Source organism: Equus przewalskii, chromosome 1 (genome assembly GCF_037783145.1).
Source record: "Equus przewalskii isolate Varuska chromosome 1, EquPr2, whole genome shotgun sequence".
In the NCBI taxonomy this organism is placed as follows: Eukaryota; Metazoa; Chordata; class Mammalia; order Perissodactyla; family Equidae; genus Equus; species Equus przewalskii.
In genome coordinates this window covers 155,761,800-155,778,124 of record NC_091831.1, presented here as the reverse complement: position 1 = coordinate 155,778,124, position 16,325 = coordinate 155,761,800, and the positions used below count along the sequence as shown (strand labels likewise).

Sequence of the window (16,325 nt, the reverse complement as noted above, 5' to 3'; positions counted from 1 at the left end):
ATATTGTAAAGAAATGTTTCTTAAAACTTTAGAATGTTTTAGTCCCCTTTATAGTTAGTTCTGATAGTCACTGTTCTTTTACTTTGTGGTTTAGCTGACAAAGTTTATATTATGGGTAGAATTGTCAACTCTGCTATTTTATAATCATTTAGGTGAGTTTTAATAATTAGAATTATCTTCTATCCAAGGTTTATTTGCAGAATTCTTTGTAAGTCTATTGTAAAGTTTTGAAGAACAAATTGGATTAAAATAAGATAATATAGAGTTCATCTCTCCTCCCCCCTTACTTTGGTCACCAAGGCTATAATACACAGCAGTATGTTCCAAGCAAATGACTCCAAAACTCACACATTTCAGAAAACTTTAAATATCATATATAACATGACCAGGTAACATGTAGATTAATTTAGAGTACCCAAAATACTCCGTGCATTAATTATTAATAAAACTTATTTAACCTATCTTTTCAAGTTAAACAGTCATATACAGATGTTCCTATTTTTTTCCCATACCTGATTGATTGGTTACAGCCAGCTTAAAATGTATTCATCTTCCTTTGGGATAATGGGTTTAATTTTGCTGTTGTTGAGGAAGATTGGCCCTGAGCTAACATCTGTGCCAATCTTCCTCCATTTTGTATGTGGGACACCACCACAGCATGGTTGATGAGTGGAGTAGGTCTCTGCCTGGGATCCAAACCTGAGAACCTGGGCCACTGAAGTGGAGCACACAGACTTTAACCACTCAGCCATGGGGTGAGCTCCTAAATAACTTTTTTAATGACTGTGTAAGTCAGTCTTCTCTTTTACTTCAACTATGGATTCTGACCCAATTAAATATTCCTCCAGTTTCTGTACTATTAGTTCTTTACTTCTTGGTTAAATATTCATCCTAAGTTACTGGTCAGGGCAAAATTCTGTTATTATTGAAATATGCCTTCTCTGTCCTCAAATGTTTAATACTCTCAATTTATATTAACTTTACTGTATATTCTCTGGTACCAAGGATTGTATTTAGCGTACACTGCTACCTCTAGTTTAATGTCTTAATTTTGGTTGATTTATTGAGTGCATTTGCTTCCTATTCTCTAATTTCCTTCAACTCTCTAGTGTTGAATATACTATCCTTTGATTTCCTCTAAGGAAAATTCTGGAGGACAAAATTTAGATATTCTAATTTCAAATTTGTTTTCTGGGAGCATAATTGCTTATAGTACAGATATTGTTCCAAGAAATAAGGAAATTCTTTATTCACGACTAGCTCTCAAGTGGCTAAAATGGGGCCATGAAATACATATTGAATTCAGTAAGAATCAAACCTTTCTTGGGCCCATACTGTATGTCAAGAATATGCCCTTTGGGATCTCAGAATCTTATTATTAATGACTGACCCCAAATAGCCAAATACTAAGTGTGATGATACAGGTATGCAATAAGTCAAACTTTGCTTTATAGAGTTTGTGAATTTCTCACAAAAGAGGCCACCTTTCCCAAAAGAGACAACTGATGTTGTAATGATAGGTACAAATTTACTGTACAGAGAGGCAAGAAGAAAACTTTAGGCAGAGATAATTATATGTAGAAAGGTATGGAAGTATAGAATATTCTGACATATTAAGTGAACAGAAAATAGCTAGTATCTTTGAAGTAAATGATAGCTTGGTAGTGAAGGAGGGAGAGTTTTTGATGAAATTTCCCTTGCAAATGTAAATGTATCTTATAAAAGGCAAATTCTGCTTTTCAGAGCTTCCCTCCTGTCTGCAGTTTCTTAAAATTAACCAGCCCAAAATGATCCTTATGCCAAGGAGACACATTTTAGGTTGGACAATTCTGATCCCCCGGAGTATATACCTTGGAGTAGAATTACTGGGTCATGGGGTATGCTTATCTTTTAGAAACTTCCAAAGAGTTTTCAATGTGGTTGTACCAATTTACACTCCTACCAACAATGTACAAGGGTTCCAGTTGTTCCACATACTTAACAGACTTTCATACTCTCAAGCCTTTTTAATTTTAGCTATTTCTTTCGGCATGTTGCAGTACGGATTGTGGTTTAATATACATTTCTCTAATTATTGATGAGGCCAAACACCTTTTCATGTGGTTATTAACCATTTAAATATTGCCTTTTATGAATTATCTTTTGAACTTTTTGTCCAAACCTTATGAATTTTTGACAACTTAGATGAAATAAGCTAATCCCTTGAAACCAAAACTTATACTACTGACAAAAGAAGAAAAAAAATTTTGATGTTGTGTATGTATTAAAGAAATTAAAACCACAATTTAAAATGTTTGATAAGATAACATAAACTCTATCAGAGAAAGAAGAAACACTTCACAAATAGTTGTATGTCTATAATAAATCTGATATTAAACCTAAGAAGCATCTGAAAATATAATAAGATATGAAAACTACATGAACATAAAGCAAAATGTTATAAAGAAAATATTGACAAATCAATTATATAAAATATGTCATGACCAAGTTCACTTAACATTTGAAAAGCAATTATTGTAATTCATCACATTAACAGAGTAAAAGCGAACAACATATAATTGTTATAATTGATGCTTAAAAACCATTTGATAAAATTCAATCACCCATTTATAATTAAAAAAAACTTCTCAGTAATCTAAAAGTAGAGGGAACTCCCACAATTTGATTAAAGGTAGCAACAATAACTATTAGCCAATATTATAGTTAGGGTTGAAAAATGTTGAGACCAAGAGAAAAACATCCAGACAAAGCAGAGTTTAGTTAAAATAACCATGTATAGCTAGTGACTACTAACTTGGTCAGGCCAGGTCTAAATAATTTGATTCTTTCCTGGTCAAATCAAAATAGGTGCTTTGGTTACTGATGGGGTTTCCAGAATGAAGGCCATGTTGCTGTTTGTAAATCCGCCACAATAAGTCCTGAAGACAGTAAAACTCTGATGGAAAAAGGGAAGGGGAAATCTTCATGGTAGATCCTATCAAGGGCCCCTTATTTAGCATGGCAGAAGGAATTAGACTCAGAGGCTCAGTGATATCTTTAGATGTTGACAGTCTCTTATGCTAGTGGTCTTGCAAGTAAATTGACCCTAGATAATGGAAAATAAACCACTCTCATCTTGAGCACTCGGTCATGGAAACCTTTATGGGAACTTAGAGGAAGATTAAGACAAGTCACATAGAAACCACCCAAAAAAGACCTGGTGCTGAGCCAGGAGATTGGAATGCTAAGGTCCTAGTCAGATATTTTAGGGATTCCTGGAACCAGTTACTTGGGGTCATGAAATAAAAGAACATGGGAACATCCAAACAAAGAAAAGATGGACTGAGTGATGACATCCTTCTCTCACACCCAATGAAGACACTACCCCGGACTGAAATCAGCGTCCACAGTGGGGAAACAATCTGAAGATGATTTTAAGCAGAGTTCTCTGAAGACAAGGGGCTATGCAGAACCAGCAAACAGATTATTCTGGACTCCTTCCAGAAACCCCAGTAGTCTAGAAATGGGTTTTCAATAGAATTGACACCTGTTCAGCTCTAGGATTTGCTTATCCTCTAACAGAAGAAATCACCAAGAATACAATTAAAGGTTTATAACGCTGGAGAGTCTATCAGTGTACTTCATGTGGATACAATTCCTCTGATCAAGAAAGGCACTTCACTGTTATTAGTATACAAAATTGAGCAAAGAAACATTGGATTATATGGCTAGTTCACATTTCTCATCATTCTTAGAGCAGTGGTCTCATTGAAAACTGAAACAAGCAATTTAAAGTTACTTCAAACAGAAGTGGATAACGGCATGAAAAGTCTGGCTGAAATTATTGGGTAAATGTGTTCTTCAGTTGGATATGAAAGAACAAATGGGGGGGGGCCGGCTTGGTGGCGCAGCAGTTAAGTTCACACGTTCTGCTTCTCCGCAGCCCGGGGTTCGCTGGTTTGGATCCTGGGTGCGGACATGGCACCGCTTGGCAATAAAGCCATTCTGTGGTAGGCGTCCCACATATAAAGTAGAGGAAGATGGGCATGGATGTTAGCTCAGAGCCAGTCTTCCTCAGCAAAAAGAGGAGGATTGGCAGTAGTTAGCTCAGGGCTGATCTTCCTCAAAAAAAAAAAAAAAAGAAAGAAAAGAAAGAACGAACAAAGGGGATACTTGACAGGAAATTTTCTTAGAACTGGAGATGAGAATGAGGAAATAGGAGCTTTATACCTTTTGTGTCTTCTGTTTTGATAGGACCAGTTGTGGTTAAAATGACACCAAGCCTGAAGTTAATATACAGTAAATGTTAGTTATGTTTCTGTGATTGATGGATTTTTAATACTCTGTACATAAATTTTATATGGTTTTATACTGCTCCTCTTAATTGTTTTCCATAAGTAAAACATAAATTTCTGTAATTATGCAATGCCAGAAAAGAATTTTCTCTTGTAATTCAGGGAAAACAACATGCCATCTTTAATAATTCCCACTGGTGTTTGATCATCAGTTGGGTATTATTAGGTCTCAAAATACGTCATTTCTTTGTTACTAGCCTCTCAATATTCATGACCCTTTTTTTCAGAGAAAATTTCATATTTGCCATTATTTTAGGGATAATACAATTATATTTGAAAACAGAAGCTCTCCAGGTTTCAACGTCTCCTGAGTCAAGGAATGTTCTGAAATACTTTGTAGAAGTGGTAAGTCATGGCACACATTTTAACTTACAGTAAAACAATAGAGAATCATTTCTAGATACCGGTTTTTAATCACATTTTCCATAAGTAGAATTAAATTTGAAAAGTCATTTAGAAGCTGAATAATGTGATAAAATTATAGAATTCTAGAGGGCATTATTATTCTAGTTGTTATAGAAATATAGCATATTCTCATTATAAGGGTGATAATGGACAAATTAAATAATTAAGTTGTATACTTTGATACACTTCAAGTGACTTTATTTTGCATCTGCTAAAGAGTTTCCATGTTAAACTACATCATGTCAACATCATTACCAGTCAAAATTTTATAGCATTCCCAATCCATGCCAAAGAGTGATTACTTAAGAGGAAGAAACTGGCTGAATGTAATCTTCACTTTTGTTTTCAAAAAAATTTGTTATTCCCTTGTGCTTATAAATCTACCAGACCTAACACATTAATTTTTCCTATTCTGTTTCTTTTTCAAGTCAGCTAAATTGACTAGCATCATGTGGACAAGAACATGACTTTTGGCAAATCTGACCTAACCATCATTGATTTTATTTCATGTTCTCCTATATTAAGATTACAAATAATCAAAAACATAAATTTGAATAGAATAAATCATTCATATGTTCTCAAGTAGATGGACATTTTGTTCTCTGTATATCAAACAACTAGATGATCAATCTCAATTTGTGTTCTTCTCTTCATCTTTTGATAACTACTATCTCCTGTGAATAAATTTCAACTTCTAATACTCAGTTCAATTATGTTTATTACACACGAGTCTATGCATTAGACTCAGAATGTTGCTTTCAAAGCTCACATATCTTTATCCTCAGCCATCGTAGAATAGTCTGAAAGTTTTTCGCAGTAAGAGGAAAGCTAAGGAACTTCGTTTCTGCAGGGAAGCGAGATGCCAGGCAGACAATCAAAACGATCCCTTTGAAAACATAAACTTCTCTCCTCTCTCATGTCTTCCCCTGCCCCCTCACATTCATAGATAGTGTGTATATGAGAATGCGTGTGTGTGTGTCTAAGGTTTAGGGTTAAAAATTTATATATTAAAATGTGTGGTTCAAAGGAAAATCATAGATTAGTGCAAGCTACACTGTAAAAAACAGAAGGACATAAAAGTAGGAAAATTCTTGGCATTTAATAAAGCTATCCCATAGTTGTATATCATTAGTTACATTATTTTTAAAAAATTAATTAAATTTTTCTTGTTAAATATTTGTCTACTTTCACTCTATCAACGACTCTATTGATGGCCTTCATAACGTATTATGAGGAATGTAAGAGTAATTTGTCTGTTTTCAAGGAGATTAAAAATTATTTAAGGAAAGAAGAATCACAACACTGGAAATAAGAGAACTGGGATTACAACAAATATGCCTAACTCTTGTTCTAGTGTTCCTTCTATTTCAGAACATTAATACCTAAGGCACAGGATATACCTGAACAATAACTGAGCGGTAGATCACATGCAATGGACCAGAAATACAGTGGAAATTATTATGGGTCTCACATCTAGGGGAGGTTCTATTATGCAGAAGAGAGGCCTTGAGGTACCTTGAAGGATTTGGTTATAGGGACAGAGGAATTTGTCAAGCTAAAAGAAAAGAAGTGAGGATAGAAGAAAAATGTATGAAGAATGCAGAAACCCTTGCAGTTGTTCTTACTGAAACAGTCGTTGAATTTTTGCAATATTAAAAAACAGTATTGGATTTTTAGAGTGGATGAGGGGCTGATTGTAAAGGCATAGGAAAATTTGGGGATATAAGATAGTTATGTAAATATAAGTTTTTAAAAAAACACAGTAATATGATGAAAATAGAATTTTTATAATTAATGCTAAATTCCTAAAAATAAACTGTTTTTGTGGGCGGATTACATTAGGCATCACCTACAAAATGGAATTCTATATAGTCATAAAAAGTTATGAATTTCTATATGCTCATATTTTTTAATATACTGACAAACCCAAGGAAAATGACTATGCATATAGCATGAATAGTGTTCTTATAATAAACAGGATATAAATGTAAACATATAATAATATCCACAACACACGGACACAGGCATACTGTACTAACGTGTGTATTATTTTTTTTGAAAGCTATCCAGGACATTGTTAAACTGTTAACAGTTAGTTACCCTTCTGTTATATGTGCCATTGTTTTTTGTTCATTAGTATAAGCTACTTTAATTTAAGTAAATTGGAGGAAAATACTTCTATTTTTTAAAACTAGTTCTTCCATTTCTGTTTCGAAGGCTTCAACATCTAATTTGACATTTGAAAATGAATATACTTAGCAGTTTCCAATTTCTGGGGATTTTACTGTATAACTGATTTTAATTCAGATTCTAAATATACATTATATAGTTCATTCATTCATTCAACAGTTATTTGAGGGTCATGCACTATTCTAGGTGCTAGAATGTGTATGAACTCTGTGTATATTTGAAAACTGTGCTGTTCTCTTTAAATTCCGTTTCAAAATTTAGGTTTTAAGAAGCATTAGTATGTATCCTTAAAGTACTAAACATAAAAATGACAGGAGCTATAACCTTTCTAGACACGGAGATGAATAACTTTACGTACTTGATGTAATTTAGTGCTTTACATCAATCCAAGTTTCTCAGAGTAGGAAATGGGCCAAAGAATACAGTTATATATAGAAAAATACACCCCCATTTAGATAAATGTTCCCACGGGGTTGTCTCAAAGAAGCAGAGTGTACAGCATTACGATTCTTTATTTCTCTTTCGGATGATGGGGAGAGTAAACTGCAGGAAATTGATGGGAATATAAGAAAAGGAAATGCAAGCCTATTCCTGGGATTCATTCAGACAAGGCACCTTCGCATGGAAGTGTTACCCTCTCTGTGATAAGTAATAATGGCACAAAAAGAAGGCTATACTTTATTTACTAAATGATGTCTGTAGAAATCATTAGCTATGAAAGTAATTTTTTTTAAAGCAAAGCCAGTAAAACCAGTTTTGCAATAAGCATGGGCTGATGACAAAGTTATGGCATAAATTTAGATGATTATACTGAAAGAACTGTATTTCTTTTACCAACATAAATCAGTTACCTCAAGCTCTCTCATTTTGTCATTTTGAAGCCTGGGATAAATAAACATGCACAATCCAACCAGTGATCCTCTGTAATAGCAAATGAACGAATACAAACTGAAAATGAAATAAATTCAGTTAAATTTGGCTGTGGGTTTTCTGCATCCTTTGTAATACTTGCCTAAAATCCTAGAAGAGGCATTTGATGTGAATAATGTTAAATGTTGAGTGAATAAATTATATATATATACATATATATATACACACACACACATACACACAGAGTTTAACTCTTAAAAAGCGTGCAATAACCATCACTAATAGTAGAATGAGCTGTGAGAGATTGATACAGGAATGGCGCAGGGGGAAAAAGAAGAGAATGGGGCTGGGAAAAGAAGAGGTACATTTCTCAGGACCTAAAATCTTACATTAAGACAATTTCAGGTTTTGACTTATAGTTGTTTACTCGAATCTATTTCAAAATATGATTCTTGAGAATCCTGGATATATTTTCTACATTTATAATTTCCAAGTTAAAAAACTCAATACTATTCTTTGAATATAGAACCAACGATGATCATTATTTTATTCACAGAGATCTTTATAGTACAAAGAGGCATTCACTGTCATGTCGTCCATTTTTTTAATTTTTATTTTACTGAGGAGAAACTTAACCTTCAAAAGGAGAATTACTTGTCCCATGTTACCCAATGAGTTGCTCAGCTAGGTGTTGTATTGAGGTCTTCTGATTCTAAGTTTACAACCTATGCAATTGTGGTTTCATGTACTCTTTTTTTTTTTACCTTTCAGAAATGTGTATTCTGAATTCTACTGACCATTTGGAATACTTCTCTATGCCAGGCAGGAAATCGCTAACAAACAAAATTTCCCAAAAGTAAATTTCCCAAAAGGGGGTGCTTCTAAATTCAAGTATCCTGTCTGAGCGGCAAAATTGGACATCAACATGAACCATCCTTTCTGTAAACACAACTTTTCTGCCCCTTATTCTCACTTACTTTGATTATTATGGAATCAAGTTGACAACATGGAGAGGTCAAACAATTCAGTGGTATCAGAGTTCATTTTGCTGGGACTTTCCGAATCTCAGAATCTTCAGATTTTATTCTTCTTGGGATTCTCTGTGGTCTATGCTGGGATCGTATTAGGAAATCTCCTCATTTTGGTGACTGTGACCTTTGACTCACGCCTTCATACACCCATGTATTTTCTGCTTATCAATCTCTCCTGCATTGATATGACCCTGGCTTCTTTCGCTACCCCAAAGATGATTGCGGATTTCCTCCGAGAACAGAAGACCATCTCCTGGTGGGGATGTTATTCTCAGATGTTCTTCATGCACCTCCTAGGTGGGAGCGAGATGATGTTGCTTGTAGCCATGGCAATAGACAGGTATATTGCCATATGCAAACCCCTCCATTACATGGCCATCATGAGCCCACGAGTACTCACTGGGCTCCTATTATCCTCCTATGCAGTTGGATTTGTGCATTCATCTAGTCAAATGGCTTTCATGTTGAATTTGCCCTTCTGTGGCCCCAGTGTTGTGGACAGCTTTTTCTGTGACCTTCCCCTTGTGATCAAACTTGCCTGCAAGGACACCTACATTCTACAACTCCTGGTCATTGCTGACAGTGGCCTCCTGTCCCTGGTTTGCTTCCTCCTCTTGCTTGTCTCCTACACAGTCATCATATGCTCAGTTAGACACCGTGCCGTTAGTGGTTCCTCGAAGGCCTTCTCCACTCTCTCAGCACACATCACAGTTGTGACTTTGTTCTTTGCCCCATGTGTCTTTATCTATGTATGGCCCTTCAGCAGATACTCTGTAGATAAAATTCTTTCTGTATTTTATACAATTTTCACACCTCTCTTAAATCCTATTATTTATACATTAAGGAATCAAGAAGTAAAAGCAGCCATTAAGAAGATAAGGACTCAAAGTATAAATTCAAAACACACTTTGTAGATGACACTTCTGAAGAGATAATCTGTTCTTCGGACATTATTAAGGAATGAAGTTTTAATGCATCTCAAGTTTTGTATAAGGAAACAGTGAGTGTAACTGTTAAAAAGCAATCCTCTTTTTCGCCATCTTTAATGGTTAAAAGCATGACATCTACAGTCTGGCAGGTGTGTATTTAAATCCCACCTTCAGCACTTCCTGTCATGCAAATTTGAACAAAATGAATAAGTTCTCTGTGACTTAGTTTCTTTATCTATAAAAACTTATCTGTATGTTACTTTTATTATTTTAGCATGTTTTTAATCCTTACAAAATACATTATTATTGTTGCTATTATAGTTTTTGTTATTATTGTTGGTAATTCGTATTTAGAAAATGCACAAAGATGACACCCCCCATAGTCATTTAGCCAAGTCTGGTTAATGACTGTTGAGTGCTAGAAAACTACACTTTGTAAGTAATCCCTAGTTAACGTGTATTAATTTTTAGTTACTCATTTGCCACAGGCGCAGAGCATTCACCCATTCTTCACATATTTTGTGAGCCTACAAAGTGCCAGAAGATACATCCAGGGCTTCAAAGAGTTTACAGCCTATAGATGGAGAAGAGTGAACTAAACACGTGGCATGAACAGCACCATGTTACACAGATGCACAGGGTGCTGTGGCAGTGCAGAGGAGTGGCATCTAAATCAAGGCAGGGGCCAGGGACGCTTCCAGAACGGGGTAGCATTTATAGTAAGCATCAGCTACATGGAAGAGAAAGAAATTCCCAACAAAAGGAACATATATGAGAACGCACAGAAGCACGAAATAATAGGACACACTCTAGGAACTTCGCGTAATTTCATTGAGCTGGGACATGGGCTTTGATAGCAAGAGATGAAGTAGGGAGGTAGGCAAATGCACTCTGATAATAAAATAGAAGACATAGGGCACTCCTTGGTGTTCAGAACTGTGTGATACTGAAATTAAAAAGACAGAAAGAAAAAGAAAGCTTAGACGATTCTTGCCCAAACTAGTACATTGTACCACTTCTGTTCCAAGGTTACCTCCTCCATTTCAGCTCTGTCATGATATTCCTCTTTGCAGTCTAGACAACTAAGTGTGGAACTGACTAAAAGACAAAAGGAAGTTTAAGGTAACTGGCTATGGCAAGAGTTGCCCATTGTCTTTTAACTTCAGCAAAAATCCAAAGAGAATTTTATATCCTCTATTGGATTTATCGTAGCTATGACCCAGAAAATAATATATTAAATACTATAACAGCAGCACATCAATAGGTCATTTTCTACGTAAAGGCCACCTTGTATTAACCTTAGTTTTTTATACTGAGCAATCAATTTTCTGGATAAAATATTTTGATTGCAGGTTGAATTATATCTAGCCAGAGATATCTCTTCTCTGAACACATTTTATGGGACTGCATCATAAGCTTAAAGTAATCTAGAGTCTGTTTTTACAAGGGCATTATTGATTAATGGATGTGGCTGAAAATTTGTTGAACTAATTGTCAAAAATTGGTGATATAAATTATTTGCAATCAATTGCTTTCATGCCCACTCAGAATAAAACTAGTGACTACTCAGTGTTTTCCCCCAAAGAGTTACTGATTTTCTCCACACCACTATTTTTTAACATAATCTATTCTGCTCACTTTGTCATGTGAAATTTGACAACTATCCTTGTTAGGAGCAATCACTTTTATCCTCTCTCAAAATGCTGCCTGCCTTTAGCATACGGTACCAAAACACTCGCTCTGATAATATTAGCAAGTACAAGCTTCTTCTCTCCTTCTGCCACTTCCTTCCTTATACCACTCACTCACTCTGCCCCTTGGTATGAGGTGTGATTTATAGATCATTGAGATTTAGAAAGGAGACTGAGCATGAGCTCCTCAGCATTTTGCTCTCTTGCTCTTTCACAGTCACCTACGGGCATACAGAGTTCTTTCTTCCTGTTCTTGGTGTTAAACCTCAAAGTCAGGGGTTAGAACCTGCCTTCTAGGGACAGATTTGGAAACTCTTCTCATATAGTTTTCCTTTCAGGATTATCTGCTCAAAGAGGTATGTGCACTTTAGAGTTGTCCTTGCCTCTGCCTGGTTAAGTATTTGTTCTGCGAACTCTTCCTTTATGTGGGTTCCAGGGTTAAACTTTAAGGGGAGTGGTACAAAGAGTTTTGGGGGTGTAAGTCCAATACTACTTTACCAGTAATAACACTGATATTAGTCTATTCCTTTTTCCTATTTCCATTTATAAATTGATTCAGAACTCACAAGAAGGAAGGGATGATTGACACTTCCGAGAAGCCTACAATCAATTCTTAGTACCAGTATCAAGCACTTCTTTTTACTTTCAAAGTACAATTTACAAATAGAAAAAAAAAAATCACTCTCGTTAGCGTACAATTCTGTAGTCTTGACAAATGCATAGTCATGTAATCATCGCAAATATGATAGAGGAGAGTTTCACCAACCCCCTCACAATCCCTGGTGCCCCTTTGTAGTCAGCCCCTCTCTGCATTCTCTGGTGCTGGTGCTAGCGATCTGGCTTTTGTCCCTAGAGTTTGCCTTTTGTAGACCATCACATAAAATGGAATCTTATAGTAAGTGGCCTTTTGAGCATGACTTCTTTCGCTTAGCATGATGCCTGTGAGATTCATCCCACAGCAAACTTTTAATTACTGTAAATCTATGTTACATTTTAATATCTATCTATTCTATAAGTACTTTTGTTACTATTCCTTGTCAAACTATTTTGAAACCAGTTCAGTTATTCATTGCTATTAACTAGAATAATTTTATCAAATAATATGAACATTATGTAGTTATAATTTAATTCACCTTATAAATCAATTTAGGCAGAAATGTGATATTGACAATGTTGCACTTGTTTTATCCTAGAACATGTTTGTTTTTCTGCACTTATTCAGGTCTTCTTTTGCGTTCCCCAGTAATGTTTTATAACTTTCTTTATTATATAGTGAAAATATTAAACTTATGAATTATTTTATTTTAATTTTGTGAGGTCACTTTTCAATTGTATTTTCTTATTGTTTCTGGAATGAAGAAAATCTATAATCATATATATATAATTACTTGTAATTACTTGTAAAAACTGAGCTTTCTAAATAATTGAAAATTTTAGTTGATTTTCTTAGACTTAGTATACAACATCTCATCTATGATAATCCTATTTTTTCCTATTTTTCAATATCTTATTTCATATTTTAGTTCATGATATCTCTAGGACTTAATACTTTTTTTGAATTTTTTACCTGAATGCTGAAGAACAAAATAGATATATGTTTTAAAAGTTCTGAGACAGCTCAACTCCAGTGAGGCTAATTTCTGATTTTAATATGTTTATGCAATACGGTGAATATTGTACACATTTTTACAAAAATGATATATAATATTTGGGATGATAAAAGCTGAAATTTGCACTTGGCTTTGACATGGACAAATTGACTAATTTCAGTGGCGCTATTGTCAACATTTCCAATAAAAAGAATTAAATATTTTTCGTTGGTATAAGAAATCTAAGAAAATGAATCTAAAGTTGAAAGTTACAATTTCCAACAAAAACTGAAATGAGTAAAGTTTGTAAGGAGCTTGCCACCACCTAGTGACAACATTCTCCTGTGTTTCCTAACTTTTAACAAAAAATCAAGGATTGGGGAGGAGAGTTTACAAGAGTGGGTTAGAGTCTTTCCAATCCCCCAATAGGCAATTTATAAGCAGTCTGAAGTCCTGTACCTTCCAAAGAAGCAGTAAGCTAATTAGCCTCTCTATTACTCAAAATAGTCATTTTTACACACAAATTTTAACATTACTTTGAGAGCTTTCCTCCTTCAGTACCCAAAAAAGAAGTCCAGAATTCCAGCAAACATTCACAGTCCATTAAATTATCATTAGAAATTAAACTATCCTGAAAAAGGCAAGGCAGGCTAGTAACAAGATATGATCTGGATGTCAAAATCATATTCATGATTTAAATCTATTGCCTACCATACATTTACAAAGTTAAATCTTTAACGTCCCTAAAAATTGTGGATGACCCTTCCAAATTTCAGGAGGAAGTAAAAATGTAGAATACCTAATATCACCTTAATCAGCAAGACTGGAAGCATTTTCTCAGAGCTGTTCTCCCAAATGATTTTACATTAAGCAAAATTGGTCAAATAGGCTCATATGTCTAGAGAAAAATAGGAATTGTTTGAGGCTGCTAAAGAAAGAATGGTCAAAAGCAATTCTTCAGTCTATAGCCAAAGACAAAATTTCGCAGTAGAGTCTGATGAGGAATTAAGTAAATAAGTAGGTTATCTATTAAAGTCTTTGAGTATCTCAATCTTAGGAACTGGGTGCTGTTTTTAACCCCATTTTTATGTATGAAGGCATTGAAGCAGAAAGGTTTTATAGCTTAGCTAAGTTTCCACAGCTAGCAAGTAAAAGAACTGAGATTCAAACTCAGTCTGTTTTTAGAAACCACACATCTTTTCAGAATTCTGTGTTACTTCTAACAGTGTTATCCAAATCCTGGATACCACCTTTATAAATAACCTCCTTCCCCCAATCCAGAAAGAGTTTAAAACATAACAGAGGTCTTGGAAGCTGAGTCCATGGAACAAATAATGCAAAGGCTACTTTATTGTTCTTATACACTTGAGACTAAGACAAGTGATGCAGAACCTTTCTACTGTAAGACACACCTGCTCATAGGTATTGGGGTTTTGAAAAAAGACTATATATGACAAATATGATGAAATTTACACATGAATGTTGATTGAAAAAGCTAAACACAAAACAGTAAGTAGTTTATAATTCTACCCATAGAAAGTCTGAAGAGAGGTGTAGTGGAGAGAATTATAGATGATTCTATGCCATCAATGATGTTTTTGCCTAAACCTGATCTCCTGGGTTAAAATTGACAATTTCTTTTTTGTGTACCTGGTGTCCATGCTACATGGTGCTATCATTCCAAATACAGTGTTTTATTGCATTCATTTGTTCATTTTTTGTCAAGTGCCACTAACCAAGTTAACCCTTGAGGCTTGCAATGATGTCTCCTTTTTCTTATTCCCACTAGATCATTGCTCAATCTCTGGCATATAATAGGTTGTCAGAGCAGATTATTTTAATCAATTAATGAGTTGGTTAATTATAAGATGAAGATTTAAAGATTTAAGGGAAATCAATTATGTCTTAACCATTTTCAATTTGGTGTGACACTGACATGATCAACTAATGTATTTCAGAGACTAAAAGGGACATGGGATTAGCAGAGGAAGAAAAGAGTAAGTAGAAGAGATCTTGTTATAGCAAAAATTGTACTTTGGTAACTAGTATAGTTACAGATTACTGACAGAAATCCCAGCTTATATATTGATATCAGGTGTATTGAGCCCTTTTTTATTTGTTGGTACCTGTAGAATTTACCCTATTATCCTAACATGTATGGTTATCAAAGCTTTTATTTATGCATATATCAAGAACTTTCCCTCGGTTATAGCAATTTTAGCATTATCTTCTCTTATTGTGAGTGGCAGAGATTCCATTGAAAAATATGTTATTTCAAGAAACATTTAATGAGTGCCTAGCTTATACAATCATTATGTTAGGTAATAGAGTAGGATGGAATTGCTGTGATCCTTAATCTTGAAACATTAAAGTGTAGGCAATTCTAGAGAAAAACAAGAAAAATACTATAATTTAACAGATGTCATTGAAGTTTTCTCTTCTTTTACTCTGTGGGTATTTCTAATGGGATCATATTTCTGATATGAGCAGCTAACCAGAGTCAAACCAGCATGGAAGCCTAGGAATCCTCAACAAAGCAGCAGAAGCAGAAAAGGTAAAACGAGTTCTAAGGAAAGCAGCAGTAGCAGTTGCCTGACTAAGTGTTGGTGTTCTTCGGTAACCAAGAACAGTGGCTGATTTGGCCTCAGAACTTTTTTTATAGGCTAGGGCAGAGGGTTTTTGAAGGCATGAAGATCAACTCTAGATTGTTTTCAAAAAATAATTCCTGATAAGAGAAGCAGGAAAAGTAGTCGAAAAGCAATATTAATTTTTTTTTTCTTTTTGGCTGAGGAAGACTCACCCTGAGCTAACATTTGTTGCCAATCTTCCTCTTTTTTTGCTTGAGGAAGATTAGCCCTGAGCTAACATCTGTGCCAATATTCCTCTACTTTATATGTGGGTTGCCACCACAGCATGGCTTATGAGTGGTGTAGGTCTGTGACTGGGATCCAAACCCATGAACCTGACCTGCAAAGCAGAGCACCCTGAACTTAACCACTATGCCATGGGGCCAGCTCCTGTTTCGTTAGGACAGTAGATTTTAAAAAAGAGTAGAGTAGAGGGAAATGTGGAAACATAGAAGCTTATTTGAGGTAATCTTACAGTTCTAGGAGAAAGATTGTGGGTGAGTGTTCCAATTTGATGAGTAACAAATTGCTTCCCAAAATGTTCTGGCTTAAATGGCCATTTTACTCTGCTTGCAGTGTTGTGGGTTAATGCTCGGGGAAGGGCTCAGCTGAGCAGTTCATGTCTGAGTCACATAGGGTCAGCTTATTTTAGAATTAAA

General features: G+C 35.0%; 1 protein-coding gene across 1 annotated transcript; it reads left to right on the top strand.

The window, feature by feature from the left end:
* The first annotated feature begins 8,802 nt into the window (after positions 1 to 8,802).
* On the top strand, positions 8,803 to 9,744 carry OR4K13 (olfactory receptor family 4 subfamily K member 13). Its single transcript, XM_008533710.2, has one exon. The coding sequence runs from the start codon at positions 8,806 to 8,808 to the stop codon at positions 9,742 to 9,744; it is 939 nt and encodes a 312-aa protein (XP_008531932.1). The 5' UTR covers positions 8,803 to 8,805.
* Positions 9,745 to 16,325: the final 6,581 nt, after the last annotated feature.

What these genes read in the sequence shown, in the direction of transcription:
- OR4K13 (XM_008533710.2), top strand. Translation starts at nt 8,806, where the DNA reads ATGGAGAGGTCAAACAATTCAGTGGTATCAGAGTTCATTTTGCTGGGA.